The sequence below is a fragment of the Triturus cristatus genome, chromosome 8, assembly GCF_964204655.1.
Source record: "Triturus cristatus chromosome 8, aTriCri1.1, whole genome shotgun sequence".
Classification (NCBI taxonomy): domain Eukaryota; kingdom Metazoa; phylum Chordata; class Amphibia; order Caudata; family Salamandridae; genus Triturus; species Triturus cristatus.
In genome coordinates, this window is record NC_140591.1 from 33,073,036 (window position 1) to 33,098,298 (window position 25,263).

The window sequence follows — 25,263 nt, forward strand, 5'->3', positions numbered from 1 at the left end:
CTGCAAATTACTATGAACTTCCCATATGTTTACTAGATCTGCCTCCTGCATCCCTTTTTATGTTTTCGCTTAACACTTTTATAAACCACATGTTTTATTTCTCTTGATTTCTGGAAAGAGTCCCGCACGCTTGTAAATTCAAGGTGTGAGGATATCTTGCACCCAACCTAGTCTCCAATCCAGCATAAATCTTTCAAGAGTGGTCAATTCATATTGCTATACTAATTTGGTTTTGTTATAAATACCAAAACTACATAGCTTGAAGGACTATTCTTCTGTCACAATGTATTAGTCTGCAGTGTGTACATGTGCTCTCTTTTTCTGCTTACTGTTACATAACCATAAAATAATTGTATAGTCTTAGGGCTTATTTAGACCCCACACCAAGGATTGGTCCCTGCTACTACTACATCATTCTGTCACAACACTTACATGTGATAGTAGTTATCATTTGATGGGGCTGTAGGGTCATGCCCATGGTTAGTAGGGGTTGTGGTACCTGGCTGCAACACCCAATTCCCAGAGAAGATCTAGACTCCCCTACATTGCGGAGGATGCACATCCATGAATTCCCAATGCAAGTGGCGGCCATTGCACTGTTATGTACACACCAGGCCTTGAGAATCCCCAGGGTTACGGTATCATAATATTGAGACCAGAATATCTTACAGAAATGTGTTTCCTAAGCATTGTTTGCAAAAATAACATATCACTCCAATTAGTAATAGAAATCTTACTCCCAATGGAATGATAGTTTAAAAATATAATTTAAGACATCATATTTATGTTAGACAATATCTTAGATAACAATATTCTGACTCTCGTAGTGGGAGATATGGGTCTACTACTAATTCAGTTGGCAAGCTTTACTACTTCCCCAAAGCCGTCATTCCTCTCAGTCAGTCCAGGTAAACTACTCCCTAATGTTTCATATTTGATGTGTGTTTGACAGGCCTGTCGTGGGGTGAGAGCAGTTATACCACATCGGATTATTGTCATTTCTGCGCTACTTGCTGTGATTGTGTGCAACATGCACATTTACCTGCAGGTCTCCTTTTCTAATGACTTCTCTTAGCCACACTCTACCATTTGCATTTCTAATAATCTCTCATTCGTTCTCTTCGACACATACTCAACCCAGGTTGATTATTTCATTCCTCTCAGCTGTATACCAGGTACTTTGGAATGCACCAAATCTTTTTAGTTTTTCATTTACTCTAAAATATTAATATTCTTAGCTTCCTTCAGTGACGCCAACTGAGGCAAACTGTATCTTCAGCTATGTGATTATTATCACTCATAAACATAGGCAGTCCGTTATTAGTAAGCATTGTTTTTTAAAGCTATTTGTATCAGTTAAGCAGTGTCTAAGCATTTATAAACACTGGCTACTAGTACTTTCCAATATAACAGCACCCAATGTACTGACCTTAGAAAGCTGGAAAACTAAGTTGGCATTGCAAGGATATACATCTGTGACTTGCAGGCCACAACCAAAGTAATCAGTGAGTGCCTAAACAATTGTTCAAATTTATTTTTGGATTAATCATACATCAATCCTTCTCTGGCTGTGCTCTCAACATGCAGAATCCCATCCTTCCTGCTCTTGGCACTAACTTTTCTATCTCTGTATTTGAATAAGTACTAGAATACCTCCTTTACAAAACGACTCCACTTCAATAAACAATTCCACGATTGCTTACTCCTTGCCTTCCTAATTTCTCATTATATACTCTCCATTTACACTGTAAATAATATGGCCCTGATTACAATGTCGGTCGGAGTTGTCTCTGACCGAAATCGCTGCGGATGGGGAACTAACCACATGGTGTGGTCGTAAACTTTCATTTTCAATGGGAGCTTGTGCGGCGGGCTGAAACTGCCCACAGCACAAGCTCCCACTGTAAAATGGAAGGTTTTAAACATCTTTGCACTGTGTGGAAGGCACCTCAAGGTGCCGCCACATGGTGCAGGGGTGTGAAGGGGGACCTGTGGCAAGGGTACCTGCTAGGGGCCCCCAAAGACACCTTTGGACCATTTCGATGTCAGAAAGGCTGACCTGGAACTGCTGTCGGAAAAAGCCATAATAATCTTGACAGCGTAAACGACATCCTTGGGGGATTATGAGGTCTTTCCGACTGGCCGAAAGGATCTTTGAGCCCTACAGAACTGAGTCAGATGCCCCGGACAACCTCCAACCACCATGATTGTAATACGGCAGTCAGAGTTTAAACGTACAATGTCAGTCTGAAAGCCGCCGACCAGGAGTCGGAGGCTTACTGACCAACATTATATTTATGACCTATATATATTTCTCTAGTCCACTTTCACCTAATTTCACCCCCATTTTGCTTTTTTTCTTTAAGATTGTAATCCCATAAGTTTTTTTTTCTCCTGTGATAATTTAAAGGACTCATCTGCTTTTAGTTCTTGTGTGTGCCACGCAGAAACAAAATCAAAAATAAATAAATGACAGGCAGTGAAAGGCCTAACATGACAGACCAATGGCTCTTTCAGTTGAGGTTTACATAGAAGGCCTAAGTACACAACTTCACTGTTCACTTCACTGAGGAAATTGTGTATGTTCGGAAGCTGTTGTATTAATTACAGAGACATTGATAAATGATGTAGCTCCACCAAACATAAAATGTTTTGCTACTGCTGCACCACCAACAATACCAGCTCTAGATAATTGGTTCTTTGACTATTTTGTTACTCAAACTCATCTGATGTGTTATGTTTCACATTTTAGAATGTAAGGAGATTGGAAGTCATCACATGCCACCAAAACAGTCAGCTCGAATGATGGAGGTTGCACGTGGTATCTTTGTTCCATCCAGTAAGTGGTAATTGTTTTGCATTTTTACCTTTAAGAATGTTTTGTAATATAAGGGTGATTAAACCATTTCTATCCTTTTCCAGTTTTATTCTTCCTCTCCTTCTTTGCAGCTTCTTTTTTCCTTTTTTAATTCATTATTTTAGTATTTACTTTTACTTCTTTCCTTTTATTATAGATGAATATTTAATGTGTCTTGTCTTACAAAAAGCACATCAGCCAATCTAAAGGGGTGCAATTTTATTTAACATTTGTATCAATGGTGTTTCTAGAAATCTACAAAGATACCATTATACCTACATGATTATCCAGAAACAATACTCATAAAATAGTTTGTTTATTAACATAAATTGGTATTGCAACAGAATTGTTTGCCCATCAGTCCCTATTATACTGTAAGACAAACTATGACTTCATATAAGCCTGACGGGTTAAGGGATGATCGCATCTATTTGTAATTTGATGGAGAATAAGTGCATGTATTTTTTTGGTTTCTAAAGATTGATGTTGAAGTTGACCTGTGTTGAGTAGTAGTATATTTCTGAGTTGGTGAGCTAGAACAGAAGCACACGCCTTCAGTGTGCACCTCTTGACTGCCTCTACTTTAGCAGAAGGAAGTTAGGCTTGCTTACTCTAGGGAACCTTATGATTGAGCTTCAGTGCTAGCCTATGAGAAATTTAGAAAAAAGTGATAGATGGCAAATTGTCTTCCCTGCTGTTGATCAATAGCTGAGTACCATCTGTGTCTGACCTATGAGACTGCTGCCTGGTAATAACTTGGAGGTTGTTCCTACTAAAGCTTTTGACCCATTTTTAGGAAAGTCTGGTTGATCCTGCTGCTTTTTGGTTAGCTTCCTTTTTAATTAAAAGACTAATCCCCCCCAACATGTGAAAGTTTAAATTTACTGCTGACATGCATAATACGTAGGAGATTTACAAATCACATTGAACTCTTGAGTATCAAAGTCCAGTAAATGAGACAACATGTATTTCAATTTGGTCAGCCCTACACTCAGCCATGCACTCCCTTTAGAAAAGGCAGTCTCGAATAAATGTTGGGTTATATTGAATAAATTAGTACATATTTGGCTATATTAGTTAGCCAAAATTTCATGATACTTATGTGTATAATATCCGTAAAGTCTGGTCCCTATAAAGTGCTCAGCATATTGGTCTTCTCATTCTTGGATAGGCTTCAGAAGGTATATTGACAAACTAAACACAAGGTAGTCAGATCTAGCATGGAGCAACTAAACTGTCCACCATATAGCTTCAGAAACCAGTATGAGATTTGTTCTAGATCATATCTGAGAAGCAAGAGAGTTACAGAAAGAGGAAGAAATGTGCAGAAAGAGGCAATATAGGTACTGAGGGAAGCAGGAGAGGTACAGAAAGAAGCAAGAGAGGTACCGAAAGAGGCAAGAGAGGTGCAGAAAGAATAAAGGTACAGAAAGAAGCAAAAGAGGCAGAAAAAGGCAAGAGAGGTACCGAAAAAGGCAAGAGGTGCAGAAAGATGTTAGGTGCAGAAAAAAGCAAAAGAGGTGCAGAAAAAAGCCAGAGGTGCAGAGAAGCAAAAGATGTACAGAAAGAAGCAAGAGGTGAAGAAAGAGGATGAAAGGTACTGCAAGAAGCAAGAGAGATGCAGCAAGAAGCAAGAGAGATGCAGCAAGAAGCAAGAGAGATGAAGCAAGAGAGATGAAGCAAGAGGCGCAGAAAGAAGCAAGAGGTGCAAAACCTGCAAGAGTGGTGCATAAAGAGGCAAGGGAGGTGCAGAAGAAAGAAGCAAGAGGTGCAGAAGAAAGAAGCAAGAGGTGCACAAGAAAGAAGCAAGAGGAGCAGAAAGAAGCAAGAGGTTCAGAAAAAGACTGGGGTGCAGAGAAGCGATTGAGGAGCAGGAAATCGAGAGGTGCAGAAAGAAGCAAGAGATGCAAAACGTGGGAAGAGTGGTGCATAAAGAGGCGAGAAAGGTGCAGAAAGAGGAAAGAAAGGTGCAGAAAAGGAAAGAAAGGTGCAGAAAGAGGCAAGAGGTGCAGAAGAAAGAACCAAGAGGAGGCAGAAGAAAGAAGCAAGAGGAGCAGAAAGAAGCAAGCGAAGTGTAGAAAAGACGGGTGCAGAGAAGCAATTGAGGTGCAGAAAGAGGCAAGAGCTGCAGAAAGAGGCAAGAGAAGTGATGAAAGAGGCTATAGAGGTGCAGAAAGAAGCAAGAGGTGAAGAAAGAGGAAAGAAAGGTACTGCAAGAGAGATGCAGCAAGAAGCAAGAGAGATGCAGCAAGAAGCAAGAGAGATGAAGCAAGAGAGATGAAGCAAGAGGCGCAGAAAGAAGCAAGAGGTGCAAAACCTGCAAGAGTGGTGCATAAAGAGGCAAGGGAGGTGCAGAAGAAAGAAGAAAGAGGTGCAGAAGAAAGAAGCAAGAGGTGCAGAAGAAAGAAGCAAGAGGAGCAGAAAGAAGCAAGAGGTTCAGAAAAAGACTGGGGTGCAGAGAAGCGATTGAGGAGCAGAAAATCGAGAGGTGCAGAAAGAAGCAAGAGATGCAAAACGTGGGAAGAGTGGTGCATAAAGAGGCGAGAAAGGTGCAGAAAGAGGAAAGAAAGGTGCAGAAAAGGAAAGAAAGGTGCAGAAAGAGGCAAGAGGTGCAGAAGAAAGAACCAAGAGGAGGCAGAAGAAAGAAGCAAGAGGAGCAGAAAGAAGCAAGCGAAGTGTAGAAAAGACGGGTGCAGAGAAGCAATTGAGGTGCAGAAAGAGGCAAGATCTGCAGAAAGAGGCAAGAGAAGTGATGAAAGAGGCTATAGAGGTGCCGAAAGAAGCAAGAGGTGAAGAAAGAGGAAAGAAAAATGCATAGAGAAGTGATGAAAGAGGATGAAGGGTGCAGAAAGAGGATGAAGGGTGCAGAAAGAAGCAAGAGCAGTGCATAAAGCAAGAAAGTTGCAGAAAGAAGCAAGTGAGGTGCAGAATGAAGAGGTGCAGAAGGAGGAAAGAGGTGCGGAAAGAAGCAAGAGATGCAGAAAAAAGCAAGAGAGGTGCAAATAGAGGCAAGAGGTGCAGAAAGGGGCAAGAGAGGTGCAGAAAGAAGCAAGAGGTACAAAAAGAGGCAAGAGAAGTGCAGAAAGAGGATGAAATGTGCAGAAACAGGTAAGAGGTGCAGAAAGAAGCAAGAGGGATGCAAAAAGGCAAGATAAGTGCAGAAAGAGTCAAGAAGGATGCCTAAAGAAGCAAGAGAGGTGCAGAAAGAAGCAAGAGGTGCAGAGAAAAGCAAGAGTGGTACAGAAAGAGGAAGAAATGTGCAGAAAGAGGCAGGAGAGGTACAGAGGGAAGCAGGAGAGGTACAGAAAGAAGCAAGAGGTGCAAAACGTGGCCAGGGAGGTGCAAAACGTGGCCAGTGAGGTGCAGAAAGAGGCAAGGGAGGTGCAGAAAAGAAGCACTAGAGGTGCAGAAAGAGAAAGCAAGGTGCAGAAAGAGAAACCAAGGTGCAGAAAGAGAAAATAGGTGCAGAAAGAAGCGAGAGGTACAAAAAGAGAAAGCAAGGTGCAGAAAGAAGATTGAGTTACAGAAAGACAAGAGGTGCAGAAAGAGGCAAGAGTACAGAAAGAAGCTACAGAAGTGCATAAAGATGCAAGGGAGGTGCAGAAAGAAGTAAGAAAGGTGCGGAAAGAAGCAAGAGGTGCAGAAAGAAGCAAGAGAGGTGCAGAATGGGGCATGAGAAGTGCAGAAAGAGCTGCAGAATTAGTCAGGAATGGTTGCAGAATGAGTCAAGAGGTGCAGAAAGAAGCAAGAGGTGCTGAAAAAAGCAATAGCAGTACAGAAAGAGGATTAATGTGCAGAAAGAAGCAAGAGAGGTGCAGAAAGAAGCAAGAAAGGTGCAGAAAGAGGCCAGAGAAGTGCAGAAAGAGCTGCAGAAAGAGGCAAGATAGATGCAGAAAGAAGCAAGAGAAATACAGAAAGAGGCAAGAGGTGCAGAAATAAGCGAGAGGCGCTGAAAGAATCAAGAAATGTGCAGAAAGAGGCAAGAGGTACAGAGGGAAACGAGAGGTGCAGAAGGAGGAAGAAAGGTGCTGAAAGAAGCAAGAGAAATGAAGAAAATGTCAAAATAATGCACAGCAAGAAGCAAGAGGTGCAGAAAGATTCAGGTGAGGTACAGAAAGAGGATGAAATGTGCAGAAAGAGGCAAGAGGGGTACAGAAAGAGGCAAAAGGTGCAGAAAGACTCAAGGTGGATGCAGAAATAGGCAGGAGAGGTACAGAAAGAAGCAGGAGAGGTGCCGAAAGAAGCAAGAGTTGCAGAAAGAAGCTAGAAATGTGCAGAAAGAAGCAAGAGAGGTACAGAGGGAAGCAAGAGGTACAGAGGGGTGCTAGAGGTGCAGGAAAAGGCTAGAGCGGTGCAGAGAAAGGCTAGAGAGGTGCAGAAGGATGCAAGAGGTATAGAAAGAGGCAAGAGAGGTGCAGCAAAAAGCAAGAGGTGCAGAAAGGTGCTTAAAGAAGCAACAGACGTAGAAAAGGGCTAGAGAGGGGCAGAAAGAAGAGCGGTACAGAAAGAAGCAAGAGATGTGCAAAAAGTGGCAAGAGGTACAAAAGAGGAAGAAAGGTGCAGAAAGAGGCAAAAGTGCAAAAAAGAAGCAGGAGGTGCAGAAGAAAGATGCAAGAGGTACAGAAAGATGCAAGAGAGGTGCTAAAAGATGCAGGACAGGTGCAGAAAAAAAAGAGGTGCAGAAAGAGGAAGAGATGTGTAGAAAGAGGGGAGAGACGTACAGAAAGAGGAAGAAAGGTGCAGAAAGAAGCAAGAGTTTTGCGCATCATTAGTACCAGTAACAGGAGACTATTCCAGCTTTGCAAAGTGCCTTCCACTACGCTGTAACATGTGTTGCTGCATTTTTGGTAACATTTAAGCCGTTTGAGCTAGAAACAAGGTTTTTTTTTTTGTTCAAATCCACAGATTATGCAGCAGATGATGGATTATGTGGTAAATGTGGAAAATGTATAACTATGCAAAAATCTGCGCTGCCAAACAGTCATAATTCCAGTGGCCCTGCTCTTACCTCTAACTAGGTCCAGAAGTGCTCCTCTGTGGTTGCTTCTTTTTTGTGTCTCATTGAGTTTATAGTTTAGCTTCTATGGAAATGAGGAAGACTAAACCTGAGGTTACCACGCCACAACACAGAGTACCACACCATATAATTACTCTAATAACACAATTCCACTCCACATAATTCCTATACACTAAATACTACATACTTTCTATCCACATAATTTCACTGCACAACATACCACATAATTCCACTACACGCAACGAATATCCACTCCAAAAAAATTAGTAAAAAAAGTTTACATGCACAACAGCAATAGATCGAATTCTCGCAAATGCGAGACCTATTGCATTGCAAATGCTTGTTTAACTAGTATTCATGGTGGAGAAAGGGGGCTTTGCCTCAAACCAGCTCTCAGGAAATCTGCTGTGTAGGACTTGCGGAGGTACCAGGAGGGCTTCTTGGCCCCAAAAGTCCCTCAGGAGTAAAGTGGACTTCATCCCCCAACCAGTAGTGTGCCAGGAGGTGTGTTTGCAGAGTGTGGAGAAAGGGGGGAAATGGCCTCCGAAGACCTCTTAGCAAACCCACTGTGTGGGACTTACTGGAGGTAACAGGGGGGACCTGCCCTTTATTTTATTTATTAAAAAGTTTAGAGGGGCTGCGCGGCCCGCTCCTGAGGCACATCTTGCCCCGGTGACCACATACCCCAGGGCATGGCCACATCCTCCTTTTTTTAAATCCAAATGGGTAGGGGGAGCCTGCGTGGCCTCTTCCCAGGCCATTTTCAGCCTCGGGGACTCCATCCCTTAGGACCGGGCCATTTTTTGATTTAAATGTAGCATATATATATATAGATAGATAAATATATTTGGATTGCTTTCTTAGAATTATATGAAGATTGGCACCTCATTGCTTTTATGTTATCCTTTGTGTTATCAAGTATTGATATTTAATTTAATTAACCTATGTTAGAACTAAACATTCATTAAGAAAGTTATGCAAAAACATCTTGGCAAATTAAAATACTGAATTATTACCTAATGTAATGAATCTCTCTGCATTGCAATTATACCTTCTTTGAACAGTAACATCGTTATATGAGAAGACTGTAATGATAGCCAAACTTATGAAGTGTCTCATTTCCTGGCAGTGGGGGACCACCCATAACTACCTTTACAAGAGCAGCATAACAGGTAAGTCAATGTATATTTGTGTTAAGTTGACATGCCATTAAAATATTAAGGGGGGTGATAAAGAATACTTCCTTAGAATTCTGTTATTTTTATCTGAGCAGTCCTTGTGTTGGCTTTTAGAAAAGGGGCTGGAAAGATTGACTGAAATCCTATACAATCCATTGAAAATAGTGGCATTCTCATCTCTGCATTACGATTTCTGCACCTGTATTATTAAGACACTCTCTAGTCTTCTTAGCTGGGGCTATTTTATTGAGTGCATAGAAACTATTGGTAATGGGAAACCCTGTCTTTAAGCCTGAGTGTGCTCAAAGACCTCTAACCCCGACTCACTATTGGTAATGGGAAACCCTGTCTTTAAGCCTGAGTGTGCTCAAAGACCTCTAACCCCGACTCACTATTGGTTATGGGAAACCCTGTCTTTAAGCCTGAGTGTGCTCTAAGACCTCTAACCCCGACTCACATTCTTGAGAAAACAACATTTATAAACTACAAAGAGAATGTTGCAATTTCCTACTTGGTTATATGCTTTCGCTTCATCCAGTAAGAGAAGGTTCAGGCCATTCCTCTCAGTAGCCATGGTGCCACCCTACAAGTAAAAGATGCCAAGTGATGACTTGAGAAGGACCAAGTTAAGAGAGAAAATGCATGAAAGGCAGAAAAATCATTCTTGGTGATATTGACAGTGCTTGATAGCAGATCATAAATAATACAGGAGTTGATAAATAAGGCTCCAGAACCACACTAAATATGGGTTAAGAACCCAGCGTAAGTTTCCAGAACAGTGAATTCCAGAAATGATCCCGCTTTAGAAGAAGTAGAGTGAATCCATGCACAAAAAGGTACTTAAGTGGGAAAAGAATGCAATGAACATTAGGGGAATGCACATGTTGCAACATAAACTTCTCTAAGCTGAGCCTCTCTATAAATCTAGGATGCAATGACATCATAAGAAAAAAGCTTAGCATCATCTTAGGTTGGGAACTTTAGGTAAGAAACATCGGAAAAGGATCAATTTTTGAATGACCTATGTAAGGCAAACCACATCTACGTCTTGAGGGATAGAGCACCTCTCAAGAACAAGCACCACCTGTTTGATATTGATCCTCTATTCTAAGCTACAATCTGACTGCCACCCATTCAGGTCAATGCTCCCCACAAGCTGTTGAACACCCCTTCGAGCGGCCACAGAAATAGCAACACTAAGAGATCAACACCATGACCCTTCCTTGTGCACTGAGCACCAAGAACAAAGATGCACTGTCTTGTTGCATGTTGAGAGCCTAGACCCAAATATGGAGCTCTGCCTTTACTGGACACAGAATCCATTTAACACACGGTTGCGTCTGGTAAGGTCCCCTCTTAGATGTAGCTTCCCTATCTATTCTTTCCGTTGAGATATGATTGAGCCTGCATTTTCTAATAGTTATAAGGCATGTCTAATATTCATTTCATATTGGGTTTTGTTGTCTATTTATTCAGTTTATTATATATATATATATTCACTGAAAAAACCATAGGTTTCACACACGTTATAGTTACGAATTAGCATTTAAAAAACCTTGCAAATTCACTTAAAAAACCATAGGTTTCACACATGTTATAGTTAGCTGGACATTTCACTCGTAAAAAACCAATGAAATTCCCCCGTTATAGTTACTGCAGGCAACTATAACTCACGCGACCGCAATCCTCTGCTGATGACGTCAGCTGGTGCTGATTTTCAGCCCGCGTTCCCCGCAGTAGACCTAGAGGCTCTGGAATTCTCGGCAGAAGCCTCACCTGCGAGTAGGATACCCCTCAATAGGAATTGAGAAGGCTGATGGGTGAAGTCTAATGTCTCAGACTTCAGCAGGTTAGTTGCTTCAGCAAGATGGATGATAGTTTCAAAGTCCTTTCCCTCTAGTTACACGGACAGAGGTTAGTCTTGACATCCTGAAGTAACACACCGTGTAGGGGTTTTAGCACAGGTATTTATACCCCAAAAATCTGTTTTCACAAGTCACTGAACCCAGCCAGAACCAGTTCGGTGTGATCCTGGAGCACTTTGTTTACAAGGCTGCATCCTGCCTTTCAGGAAGAGCCATCATTCACCTTGCCAGGCACAGCCCTGCTCAGTTCAACGGGTCAACCCTCCCCATACTCCAACTGCAGAACTCTCTATTCAATCCAGGTCGGACTCAGCCTGCCCTGTCCCTCCAAAACCAGACCGCCAATACACAGCAGCAGAGCACACTGGAAGACTTAAGCAAGAAAATACCTCCTCTCTAGAAGTGGTATTTTTAAACACCGAATATAAAAATAATCCTCACTGAAAGATGTACTCTAATATTCTGAGCTCAGGCATACTAAATTCGACTTTCCAAACATATTCCTTGGGTCAGCTAGGGTTATAGGGAATACCACTTCATACAGTCACTTTACCATAGGGAGCATTCGCGCTGTGGCCTTGAATGGCAGTGACACAGCGCCCAGAGCATCTAACACCAGCAAACACAGAGGAGACAAAAGCGAAAGATGGAAAGGAGACCCACGCCAATGGTGCCAGGTCTAACACCTAGCCAATGAGTTTGATCTGACCATGGCAATGTGCCTGCTAGATCAAGGCAGGAAACATCATTCCCACTTTAACAGGGAGGAAGAATGCATCTATCATGGACTTTATTTTTGTTTCACATACTTTATATGCCTCTTTGTTGAATGTTTCTATTGAAGATAGCATTCATAGTGGCCACAATCCGCTATGTGTTACGACCAGCTGGACTCCTTTAGGAAAATCTAAGACCACTGGGGGACTTTCAAGGCATCAGGTCAGGGTAGAAGGTTTAGGTGGGTACATATAACCCCAGACCTTTTTGAGTTGCTCCTTGCTAAGTTGTACAATGGTGCAGGTAGGGTCGGGAAGAATTCTCAAGGCCTCCTCAGTCCTCTCATGCAACATTGGGGAATTGAGGGCCTAATCCAGGTATCCGATAGATCAATGACCGAGATGACTTGCTTGGGATTGCTCTAGAGCAGCTAGGAAACTGAGGGGGGCACTGGGCACCAAACCAAGTGATCTACCTTTGGTTAAATTCTGGAGAGGGCTATTTAAAGCAGAATTAGCTAGGCGTAAGGCTGAGCTGAGGGACAAGGCATGGAGCAGGCTCTCTGAAGCTAGCACCCTAAAAAACACCCACAAATTCTGGAGCATCGTTAACAGCCAACTTTGGTAGGTGATGCTGCACAGGTTCTGGATGCACACATCACAGAAGAGTGGGTGGGTCATTTCAAGGAAATGTTTAGAAGCCCGATAGAAGCTAGCATAAGTTGATAGTAAGGGAGAAGGGAAATCGTCCCTTGTTATCACAGCTGACTAAGTTAGAAAGGATATTGAGGGGCTCTCCAGAAAAAAAGGCTCCTGGACCTGATGGTATTCCCCCCCCCCCCCCCCCCACCTCTATATATCCAGTCCTCAGCAGTGGGTGCCAGTTCTCACCTCAATTATTAATGCAGCCATAAGAGGCAACCCACCTAGCACTTGGCCTATAACCACCATCATCTTGGTTTTTAGAAAAAAAGCCGACAGGGACAGTACCCTTTGTTACAGACCAATATTGCTGCTGGACTCTATGGTCAAGGTGGTGGGACGCATTCTTCTGGAAAGCTAACTTCATGGGCAGATGACAATATCTTAGCAGACATACAACAGGACTTTCATCCTGGGAGGTCAACAGTGCACCAATGTCTGAATTTGCATCTGCTTTTAAACAGGTACACAGTTGCCCATCCTGGTACGATTTATCTGGCCTTCATGAACCTGGCCGCTGCTTTTGATTGTGTAAAAAGAAGCAAGTTATGGGAGGCCCTACTTTGTATGGGGGTAAATAAAAATATTGTCCTCTCTTTACAAGAGCTTCACAGGGATACCAGGAAGGTACATTATGCCAATGATGGTAAGATGACCCGTCCGGTTCCTATCCAGAGAGGGGTGTGACAGGGCTGTATATTGGGCCCGTTTTTATTTAATTTATGGATTAACAACTTGGAGAAGGAATTGATAGCTACTCAGGCTGATTTTCCCCAGGTGGGACGGCGTGGTCTGCCCGCGTTACTGTATGTGGATGAAGCGGTCTTCATGGCTAGGACTGCGAGGGGGTTGCAAACTCTACTTGACTCCTTCGTGCTGTTAATGGAAGACCGGAACCTATTAGTGATTAACTCCAAGTCTTATGCGAGGAACCTGGGGCATAGTTAAAGAAAGCCCTTTAACTTTAAGGTCGGGTCTTCTCCAGTTCCGAAGACTAGTGTCTTTTCCTATCTGAGGGTCATGCTGGATGCCAAGTTAAACTGGGGTCCACTAAAAAAAAGTAAGGGGGGGGGATTCCTACGGGCCAACCCAGCCACTTCTTCGTTTTGCCTCCCGCAGGGCAAAAAAACGATAGAGGCACGCCTGCAGATTTATAGAGCCAAGTGTATAGCACAGGTAGGGTATGGTAGCAAAATCTGGGTCTCCATCTTTCATGACGGGCTCCAAAGACTTGAAAACCTGTTCCTGGTACGTCTTTTGTGTGTACCTCAGGAAACCTCCACCTTTATGATGCATGAAGAGTTGGGTCTGTCCTACTTGTCAGACCGGTTGCTCCCTATCCTATGGGCTTAAAGTATGGTTAAGTAATAGGACTGCCTTAAATAAAGAGATCCTAAGGGACTGCCTGGCCCAAGAGGATTTTCATTATATTCCCTGGTTTAAATGCATATAGTAAGGATTTAGCAGTCTATGAAGAGTGGATCTCTTTAGCAACCCGGATACAATTAGAGGGGAAGACCTGCTCTGGGCCAAAGAGTCTTTTTTATTTTTTTATTTTATTTTTTTTACGACGGGTGGTGGACAGGTAAGCTTGCGAGCTAAGGAAGCCCAGTGTAAGTAGATTTATTATCTTGTAAACTGTACAATCTACGGAACCCTATCTCCTAGGGCTTCCTAGCTCATATGATTGTTTTTTTTACTGACTAGATTTCGCTTTGATTTATTCCACCTTCTTCTTGCCCATCCACGAGGGAGTAACAAAGGTGATGCTCTGCTGCCCTGTGCCTGCGACTGCAAATCTCCACAGGACATGCTCCATTTTTTAATATTCTGTAGTAATTACGAGGTGCTGAGAAAGACTTACTTAATTTCAATTTTAAAAATGGAGTTTTAATCCAGTGCCCCCTGCTTTTACCCTTTTATCAGTGCTTTCAGGGACCAAGGTATGGTATGTCCTTGGCTTCTTAACGGCCATAGTTTGGCTCAGATCAAGCTATAATTAAGTAACGATGGTCAGAATAGAAGTGTGGACGTGGTCATCCAGTGACTGTCAAAATATGCTTGACAAGTCTGTTGGGCCATGGCACGTTTTAAATTGAGATAAAACCATAGCAAGATGATTTTTGTGCATCCCATTCTAGTTGGTGAAGGATCCCCCTGATTTTGTCCTATTAGACTTCTGTCTCTGGGTTTGTTGTGGGTAAGGTGCCTGCTTGATTTTAGTGTTACATGAGAGGACGCTGGTGATTTCCTTATCACACACTCTCTCACACACTCTCCCCCAGAGCTCAAGTTTAGTGTGGCCAAAATCTTTTGCCATCTTGAAAATGCCCTATCACATAGCATTTTAGGGGTAGGGTTGTCCCTGGGATCTTTTACTTCATTGGTTAGGAAGCTCGCAGAAGTAGCCCCCAATCACTAGCTGGTGACCGGTATGTATATACCATCTCAAGGCACAAGGCAGGACATTTACTGGACCTGGAAAAATCCAGACTGGTCCTACTGTCTGATACCTGAGAAGAGCCATGAAGGTCTGGCCATATCCTCTCATGTACCAAGAACAAAGACATTGGCTCCAAAAAGCAGGCTTCAAAAAGGCATTTTCCTGCAAGTAGCCAGCTGACCAGTGGCACTTGGACTAAACCAAGTTGTTCACCCCTGCCTGATCCCCTGTGAGTCTCTAAACCCCACAGGACCTCATGGGAGGCACTGAGAAGTGTTCTCCTGTGGTTGTTTGGGCACCAGAGGTAATGTTGGATACCTTTGCAAACTTTTCCTCTGGACCAGTGGGACTCACACACTTTTTCAAACATAGTGTGTCCAACCCAGGCTCCATCTAGGTCAGCCTGAAATTTCAGTTTGTTTTCGGTCTACCACGACCATTGACTACAATTGTCGCTTTACTGTTGTTTTGCACCTGTTTCTACTTAAATCTTCCCAAAAAATATTTTGCTTCTATTATTGTAGTTTTGTAGTTTTGGTATTTTCTAAATGAATTTTACTGTTTTTCTAATGTTGATATTTGTATTGCTTGGTGTTTTGACTTTATTACTGTTTTGTTACAGCATGAATCCTTGCACATTGCCCTATGGTAAACCTTCCTGATCAGTGCCGTAGCTGTCAGGGGTTTGAACTTGGATTAATAGTGACTTTAGGGGCTCCCCCTGATAACAAGTGTGATTATTTCTTAAGGTGGGCAGTTTCTAACATGCACAGTAGACATCTATGGTACACCACAGGAGATGGGCTTTGACTCCGAGGTAAACGTAGGCAAAAAGATGACATGTGTCCCAGATGATAAGAAGTAACTAAGCCATCCAGTCCGGTCTAATCTCGTCAGAATGCTAGTGTGAATAGCTGTATCAAAACTGCTGACTGGTCTAATGAACAGAGCAATAGTATTGCCCTTGTTTGCATCATGCCACAGATCATCCAGAAAAGTCCTCCCATTCAGTGCAATTCTATGCTTTTCCTGGTACAAAACTCCACTTGGAAGTGTAGTCATGTGTTACCCTTCACAAATGTCTGCAGTTGATGGTTATCCAGTTTCTCTAGCACCTTAGCCAGAACATGGAGAATTGAAATTGGTCTGAAATTGCTATCATGATGCTAGCCGAGGTTTTTAATAGTGTTTAAGCATAGCTGCTTTCCGTTCCCTGGGTACTCTAGCCTCTTTCAGTGAGAGGTTAAATAGAGCGATCATTTCTTCGAATAGAAGCTGAGCACTTTGCTTCATAATGTAGGATGTAGAAGAGTGGGCAGGGAATCCAGGGGTCGGGGCACTATCAACAGCCCCAATCCCTCATTGCGTGATAATTCTGTTGGTATTTCGCCACATTTGCTTTTCTGATGTCAAACACTCTTTCGGTATATGAACAAGTCGCAAAGATTTTGGGAAGAAACTACTCCTTTCTGGGAGATTCAGGGATTAGAGAGCCATTTTATTACCCGAAAAAGCTCCTATGGGATATTCACTGCTTTTTTTGTCATGTCTGAGGAAGAAAGCTATTTGGTCCTTCTCACCACCTATGCTCTGCCTGTCTAATTCTATATTTTAAAGTTTGCAATTTGGTAGAGAAACACCGATTCTTTCTTTGGATGCTCGTAACTAGCAATGATTTAGTCATCTCTATGGGCAAGGTCTCTTTAAGCATTTGCTCGTATTTGGATTTAAAACCCCCATGTACATGGTCTCTCTCTCCATTAATTAATTTAAGTTGGTTCCTAAGAACCATGCAGTGCAGACCAATGACTTGAAAACCTAGTAGTTGATAAGTTGATAGCATCGTCTGAGTTGACAGTGGGCAGAGGTATTGGCATTATTTTGTTGCTTGCAGTATTTGATAACAAAGGTGAAAGATCAATGGTCTGTCTAGGCAAGTAACACATTTGAACAGCACCTCCTGAAAGGTAAAGGTAGCTTCCAAAATATGACCAGTATCTTGTATCCGGAATTGATTAAGCAGCGATACATTAAATATCCCCATATCCTTGATGAAATTAGGGACTTTCAGTGGTCTTGCCTATGGTGATAATGTGCATTCCAAAGATGGTTGCCTCCAATGCAGAGAGACCCAAGGCTTGATTGTGGAGGATGGCATACATACCACCAAGCACTGTCTTCTAGAAGGCCATACCCATTTCTGATGGTCTTTAAGGCTGATAAAGCTCTAATGTCTATGCCCTACTCTAGATGCCAGCAGGTGAGGCCGATGCAATTAATCAAGCCAGCACAAGACTAAGCACACCACTAGGGAAACAGCCTGTGTTGCAATTCAAGCGCAACAGCCACCAGCTGGAAAAGAAGGTTAGCTTTGTCACAAGACAGAGTGGGCATTAGGACGTGGATCATCACAACAGAATTGGGATCCACTCTGGTCACTCTGAGATTTTGGTGTAGTGTGGTTTTGGATGTAGAGCCATGGCAAAAAGAGCTGGGTATGCATTGCCTGTGGCAACAAATGTCCTCACCTGTCCAGTGTGATTATAGATGGCCTACAATAATGGATGGGATGTGGGTAGGTGCATAGATGAGATGTACATCCACCGGGGGAATCCCAGTCAGCACAATAATTTCTTAAGAGCTGCATGGGGGAACTCCCTCCCCTATGCTGCCATCTTGTTTTATACCTTCTTGATTGTCTCCTTCATCTCTCTTCAGTCTCTGACATTGTGTACCACGATAAATGTCTAGACCCCTTAAAGCCATGCACGTGTTGGCATTTCTGGACATGTTATGAAGTACGGCTCATTTTATCTCAAAGAGCAGACTCCAATCAAGTGAGTAAGACATGCTCCCCTTTCTCTCCCTTGCCTCAAATCAAAACACACAGGGTTCAGTGTTACTACCTTTGCACTTTAACCTACATATTAAACCCCTTAATCTCATTTTACATCAACTCAGCATTTAATTTAATCAATAATCACTTTTAACCTGTGTATCCCAAATCAAAATATAGATAACTCAGCATATTTTGAGATTAAGGCCCCAAAGAAAATATTTAATGTTGATCACCACTATCAATTTCCTATTTGAAATTGTGCTAATCCACTAGAGTACCTGGTTCTCCGGCATAAAATCATGGTTCATCAGAAACCAGTCAGTGAATATACAAGAATTGCCCTGCCATCCTGTTTTCTTCCAGTCAAGTGCTCCCATGTGTTTGAAATACTTCTTGGCAGATCTACTGGGTTTAGATAACACTCCAGCATGATCGAACACTATAATGTCTAAAACGATTCTCATAGCCCCCACTATTCAAATCCTGGTTGGTACAGAGGAGTCCTCTCTGCCCATTCAGGTCCGCCTCTTTACATCTGGGAGGCATTTCACACCTACACAAGTGCTAATCCCTGGCTTGGAAATGTTTGAGAGCAAATACAAATTAGCATCCAGGAACTTCAGGTAGGCAAAAAGTTAACTTTCTAAAAGTTACTTTTCCTAATAACTATTAATACCCAGACTTCACCATGGAATTAGATTTTTCAATATCCATTAAAACAGTTATTTTTCTACCTAGTTCCAGCAAGTCCTATTCCTGGGAAACAGGATTTTAATCTGTACTTTGGTTTCCTACATAGGAAGCTTCTACATATCCTACTTTCAAAAACATGTATCCTTCCTTGTGGATTACAAGGCCCTGATTGGGGTGACCTATCAACTTCTAAAAGGGAGTTTTTAACTTCTCAAAATGATTTATTTTGGCTGAATTTTGCTTTTTTACATTGCTACAGCAATGTTACAGTGGCAGGCCTTAGGCTATTTTTTTTACTTGTCACTGTAGTAAATTGCATGATAGGTGCTGAAGGCAACTAATAACATGAGTACACTTTCTACCATATACCAGGGACTTATACTGAAGTTAAATATGGCAATTAGTGGTATACTAATGTTTGTAAGATGTGTGGCTGAAGATACACATGCTCTGTATCCTCCTGCCATCTAGCATGAGGATTGGACATTTGTAAGTTATTTTTCCTCTAAGTCTTTAAAATCTCAAGGTCTCGGTGGACTCCTTCTTGAGCCATGGCTGTAAATGAGCAATGTCTGTTATATTGTTTTTCTCTGCAAACGGGTTTAGACTTGAAATAGCATTGCTCCTGGTCTTGAATAGTTTGTCAGTTCCCACCATAACCTAAGAGTTTGTTACCTTCCATCCTGTTGTGACAAGACTCTTCGAGGCACTTCTTCCGGCACCCGTTTTGATCCTCGAGTTCATCATTGTAGACCCTGAGGCCTTCGGGGCAACCTTGTGGTCAAATCTAACTTCTGAGAATGAGGACGCTCTCAAAGTGATGTAATTGATGCACTTCAGAAGATGCCCACAGTGCCATTCTAACTACCCCTGGGCCAATTTCCATGCCACCTGCAATCTTTACCTCTCGCTGGAACACAAGACGAGCTAGTGTGACTCCTGTTCAGTGTTCCGCCTCAAGACTGTCTGCAAAGGGACAGACAGTGGTCTCATAGCACATTGTCAATACTCCATGGAAACGCCTGACCTCTTCGATGACGCTGAATCTCTTGGAGCCAGAGAAGTAACTTCTTGAAGAGGCACCAGAGGATTCTCAATCCACCTCGATAGGCTCCAGTCCTTATCTGAGGGACGCCTCATGTGAGTAGTGTCGAAACTCATGCACTACTCAAAGCTCAGTAATGGTTGCACTGTGCCACCAAGCTCTGCATCTCCAGGGGATGGGTGTTGAGTCCTACGCCAAAGCTGTTGCCACCTTTTGGTGTGCAAGGACTTTGAGCACTAGTCCACATCAAAGTAAGGCCTGGGAGCTGAGGAAAGACCCTTGCCGGGGCCTCCACCCTCATTCATCCTTGAGTCCTATGATGCCCTTCAGCGCAAAAAAACCTCTTATCAGGCTCCACCCTCGAGGCCGAAAGCACCACCAGCACCGAAGCAGCTACCATTGAGGTCAAACCGCCATCAACTTTGATTCCCTCTGCTCACAACATTGAAGAAGCCCGAACGTCAAGACTGCTGCAGGAGCTGGATGAAAGCAATCCACTTGCACACAGGCCAAATCTCTGCCTGAGAGTAGATCCTGCCAAAGATGCACAGACTTGCTTTTGAGGAAGCCCCGAGATTCTGCTACTCCTTCTCCTCCTCCTCCTCCTGCTCCTTCACCACCTCAACCATGACCTTCACCTCCCATGACTTCTCCTTGTGGGGTCTCCGAAGTCGTACTCCAGCACTGGCAGTCCTAGACCCTACTTTCCAGCTGAGGACTTCACCCTGATCTACCCTAGCCCCTAAGAAGATCCATGGGAAGATTATGATAAAGACCCTCAGACAGCCCCGAATCTAGAACACGTCCCACTCAGCACCTCACTGTATGATTGCACTATGACGTACCACAGCATCATTCAGTGGGCAGCTGCCTACCATAAGGTGGAGCTCTACGTCAAACCAGAGGGTGCTGATTCCTTGGTGGAGATGCCTTCAAAGACCTAGCGTTCTGTTCAATACATTCCCATGCTCAATTGTATATTAAAATTTGCCCTTGAGATTTTCAAGCACCCTGTTAAGTGTTGAGTAACACACTTCCTCCAACCTGCTTTACTCCTGGGGTCATGTTCCCTAGTTATCACAACTGCTAGGAAAAGGGCAGTAGCCTAGGCTACGAGTGATGCTCCACCTCCTGGCTAGTCAATCAAGCAGATTGATTCTACAGGGAAGAGAGTAGCAGTGGATGTGACTGCGCATTGATGCATCAGCAATTCTGTGGGCTCCCTCTCCCATTACAATAGGGTTACTTTAATTGATGTAGGGGCTTCTACAGCACCTCCCTGAACAATTTCATAAAAGGGTTGCAAACTCATTGAAGAGCGAGCCATTCCCATTGCTTCTATAAAGTAAGCCCTAGATTTGGCTGATACAGCAGCCTGAGAAGTGAACACCTCCATCATCCTACAGTGCTATTCCTTTCTCTGTGTCTGGGCTAAAGCCAGATGTGCATCAGCAACTTGTCAAATTTCTGTTGGACAGGGAGCACCTGTTCGAAACTTCAGGTAGAGACCATACCTAAGAAAAACACAAAGGTCATAGTGACACTAAAGCAATGTGTGTGCTTCCAGTTCCTTCTAGCTGAGGCTGGCTCCTTTAGGAAGCAGCAGGCTAGAGGTAGACCCAAGACCTCTTCCACAGCCATCCCAGTCCTACGAGCAGCAGGGTTATCACAAACGGGGTGACAGAGGCTTCTCACAGTGCTCCTTTAGAAGCAATATAGCCAAAGGCTGAAGCAGAGGTAATCCCAATAAGGCAGCCTCTACTTTTAAGAACTGACTTGCCCTGCATCTTCCCTGATTACACAAAACTGATGAGACATATCCAGCATTGAGCACAGCCAGTGCCTACAGCTCATCGCAGTTCCACCCAACATTCCACCTTGCAGTAATACCCTCAGCCCAGAACATCTCATGATCCTACAAGAGGCACTCTTGCTCAGAGGTAACTAAGCCATTGCCTCATCAGCACCAGTCCAAAGGAGTGGAATCCCTATACTTGCTTTTTCCCCAAGAAGGACGTATCTCTCAGATCATTCCTCCACCTGTGCCCTCTCAACCGACCTAACCTGACAGAACATTTCCACATGGTCACTCGACCAGATGTCATCCCACTGCTACAACAAGGTGAATGCATGGCCATTCTGGACCCAAATGATGCCTGTTTTCACATTCAATTTCATCCAGCTCATCGGCGCTATCTTCCTTTCGAGGTAAGTGGTCAGCACTAACCATTTAAAGTGTTGCCCTTTGATGTACCCACAGCCCCAAGGGTCTTCACCAAGGAAGTGGTTGTAGCCAGTAAAGTCTGGAGAGGATTAACTTTTCAATTTCCTCACCTACATATCTGTCTGGTCAAGAGTGCGAACAAAAACAGGAATGTCTAACCCCCCACCCAGGCTACCATCTCCCTTCTACATAACCTAGACTTCACTGTGAATGCTACAAAAATCTCACTTTGATCAACACTTCCTAGGGTCAGTCCTGGGCAAAGCTTTTCCCAGTCCTCAAAGGGTCCACTCATTCTAACCGCTTCTACCTCTTTTTAAGCCATTACGCTCACTTCAAGTCTGCACAATGATGGGGCTGTGAGGAAAAACAACCTTATACCCTGAAAATGACCCAACATCCCCAAAGAATCCCAACCAAATCCCCATAACAGCCCCGCACTTACCTCTTCATCCCCAGCATGGTTTGCTGCTCTGACGGCCCGCATCCTGCAACCAAGAGAAAGAAAGGGTTAATCTAAACAACAAATAAGCGCGGTCAAAAGAGGAAGACGGATCCAAAGAGGGGGGATGACCAATCAGCAATGCTGAAGGAGCAGGAAGTAGAAACGCTTGGAGCAGAGGTCAAAGGAAGAGGGCAGCACCTAGAGGACATCAGAAAAGAAGGGAGAGGAAAAGACCAGAAAGACAGAAAAGAGCAGGAGAGAGACGCCCACTCAGGAATCGGAGAGACACATCCAGTTACCTTAACCGGGGAGTGGAAGCGAGAAGACGACAGCACTCCAGAGATGTGGAGCGAAGAGTGGTGGTCGCCCAGCTAGGCTTAACTTCCCGTTGCGGCATTTTCCCGATACGTGCACGGAGGGAAAAGGGAACAAAGCCAGGAGCTCGGGAGTACGGGGAGGAAAGGGAAAATAAATGAAGGGAATGATTTGAGGGATGTTAGACTAGTCATCTTTTGGCGTGTTTCACCTGAGTTTTGCGTTCTGACCTCCCGGTTTTGACTGTTTTTGCTGGCGTAGTGCGTCTGCGTACTTTTCTCACTGCTGATCAGTGGTAAAGTGCAAGTGCTCCTGTGGTAAATGGTGTTATGGATTGGTGTTTCTATGATTGGATATTTGATTTACTTGTTAGTCCTTAGTAAAGTGCACTGAGTGTGCCAGGGCCTGTGAATCAAATGCTACTAGTGGGCCTGCAGCACCGATTGTGCCACCCACGTGAGTAGCCCTGAAAAGTTAACTCAGACCTGCCATTGCGGAATCTGCGCACAGTTTCTAACTGCCATCTCAACTTGGCCAGTGCACCCACTTGCCAGTCCCTCACCTTCCCTTTACTTGCATGTCAGCCACCCCTAAGGTAGGCCCAAGGTACCCCTGTGGGCTGGGTGCAGTGTATGTGAAAGGTAGGAGATGCCCTGGTGTGTGTGGCATGTTCTGATAGCGAATTGCTGCCAATTTTGTGTTTTGCCATTACAAGGTTACCTGTTCCCCATAGGACAGAATGGGGAGTTTTTTTATAACATCCTATAAACATAACAGGCCAGGGGAATTAGATAGGAAAATAAAGTTTACTATGCCTGACTCATAATCTAAAGATGCATCTTTTCGTTTAGGTGATTTTTACAATTGTGTTTGAAAATACCAGTTTTAGAAAGTATGTATTTTCTTGCTCAGTCCTCCCGTGTGCCTCTGCTGGAATGTGGATCGCCTGTCTGGGTTTGGATGACAGAAGGCTGGGGAGCAGGAGTGGCTCCAGATAGTCTAGGTGGGTCAGGAAAGCCTGGGCTGCAATTGAAGGGGGGAGATTTGCTTGCACCTCAAAGGGCCTGATCTGCCTCTGACCATGCCGTCACTACCTCCTGGCAGGAAGTCACCCCAGAGAAGGCAGAACTGGTTCTGGCTGCGCACAGACACTCTGCCTAAGAGATCAAAGGATTTTGGGATATAAATACAGACCCCTGAACTGTGTTGGGCAGAGGAAGGACTGAACTGAACTTTCTGCAATCTACTTTTGTGAGTTTCTCCAAGGGCTTGAGGTAGAGCTTGCCCCCAGTTCAAGAAGTCTCAAGAACAGCAAAGACTTCAAGCTCTTCTTCCCTCAGCACTGGGGACTGTTTGTTTTGTGCTGTAACAGAGGAAAAAGCAACCCGACGTCATTTACAACACTGTTGCTGACTCAGTGTCCTGAAGGCACCGCAGAGGGCACCGCCGCACCGCGACCCTGGTCTCACCGATGACGCCTGCTGATGAAGCCACCGAGCCGCTGATCGCACCGGGACCTGTGGGCACTGCACTCCCCACCGCCTCGCTTCACAACGATGCCTTGGCCGTCCCGACTATGCCGCTCCACGCTGAAATCGACACCGCTGCTTGCACCGTGGTTCGAGCACACCGCTCGTAAAGCTACACGACGCACCACCCTCATCCTTCACAGCCTTGGCCTACCGAAGCCATCGGCTCCAGACGACAGCGCTCCAGCAATGACGACGCCGCCTCTTGCACCGCGACCGACCTACCAGCACCACGATGAGCACCGTAGTCACTTCGCACCGCGACCCTGGTTTCACAAACGATGCATCTGACGCCGCCACTGAGCCGCTACTCGCACCACGACCTGAGGGCACCACAACACTGCACTTCACACCACTGCACCCGACGCCTGCCGACACCAGCGCTCTCGACTCCAACAGAGATCGATCGCAACGTGTGTGACTTTGAGGGCCCCGACTCCTGCACTGACCTCCGGAACCAACGCCTGCTGACGCCGTGCTTTCGTAAGCTCAGCGAGAGGTCGCCGACGCTCTGCATTTCTAAAAGGTACTGTTTGCTGGTCTTCCCGACAGCGTAGCTGGCCCGCAACGCCACAGTCAGCTAGAACTGTTTGGATTTGTTTGCTCACGACGCCGTGATAGCCCCGGACCGAGCTATCGACATCAAGGAACTATTTTTCAAGTATATTCTGATAACCAAAGATTTTTAAGTACTGTATTGTGGATTTTTATCGTTTTTGGTGTTTGTCTTAAGTATATAAAAATATTGGATATTTTTCTAAACTGGTGTGGTGTCCTTTTGTAGTGCTTACACTGTATTACTGTTGGTTATGTGCAAATGTTTTACACACTGCCTCTAAAATAAGCCTGACTGCTCGTGCTAAGCTACCAAGGGGTTGAGCAGGGGTTATTTTAGGAGTGTAACTCCCTTATCCTGACTAGAGTGGTGGTTTCTGCCCGACCCAAAATCCCATTTCCAACATTGGTTGTCAGCGGATAGGACTTGCGTTTGCACTTGACTTAGTGATTGGTGTGCACTACTACCATATTGCAGACCATTACGTGCCACATACTGGTTCTTTTTCTTTTTGGCCTATTTTTGATCTTGCCAGTTTGAACTTGCTACTTCATCATGCCTGGATCAAGAGCATCATCTGTTGCATCCATGGAAATTGCCTTTGAGGAGGATAGGTTGGAATTCTACAATGTTAGGGAATTGAAATCAGTTTGCAAAAACCTAAAAGTCCAATTCAGAGGCCTCCCGAGGAAGGAGGAGCTACAAAAGGCGCTGAGAGCCTGGGTAGCAGCCAGACATGCCAGCGAGCAGTCTGGTGATCACAGTGGATAGGCTCCTCCGCCTCTTCCTAGGGTGTATGTGCTTTTGGGAGGGGGGAACCCTCCAGGCAAGGCAGCAGT

General features: G+C 44.2%; 1 protein-coding gene across 1 annotated transcript in view; it reads left to right on the forward strand.

The window, feature by feature from the left end:
• LOC146799892 (cytosolic phospholipase A2 gamma-like) overlaps window positions 1–25,263 on the forward strand; it is a 556,810-nt gene that overhangs the window by 456,506 nt on the left and 75,041 nt on the right. Inside the window, exons 12-13 of the mRNA XM_085620826.1 lie at window positions 2,753–2,839; window positions 8,939–9,046. Of these exons, the coding sequence (XP_085476952.1) occupies window positions 2,753–2,839; window positions 8,939–9,046 (195 nt within the window). The remainder of the gene's footprint in view (window positions 1–2,752; window positions 2,840–8,938; window positions 9,047–25,263) is intronic.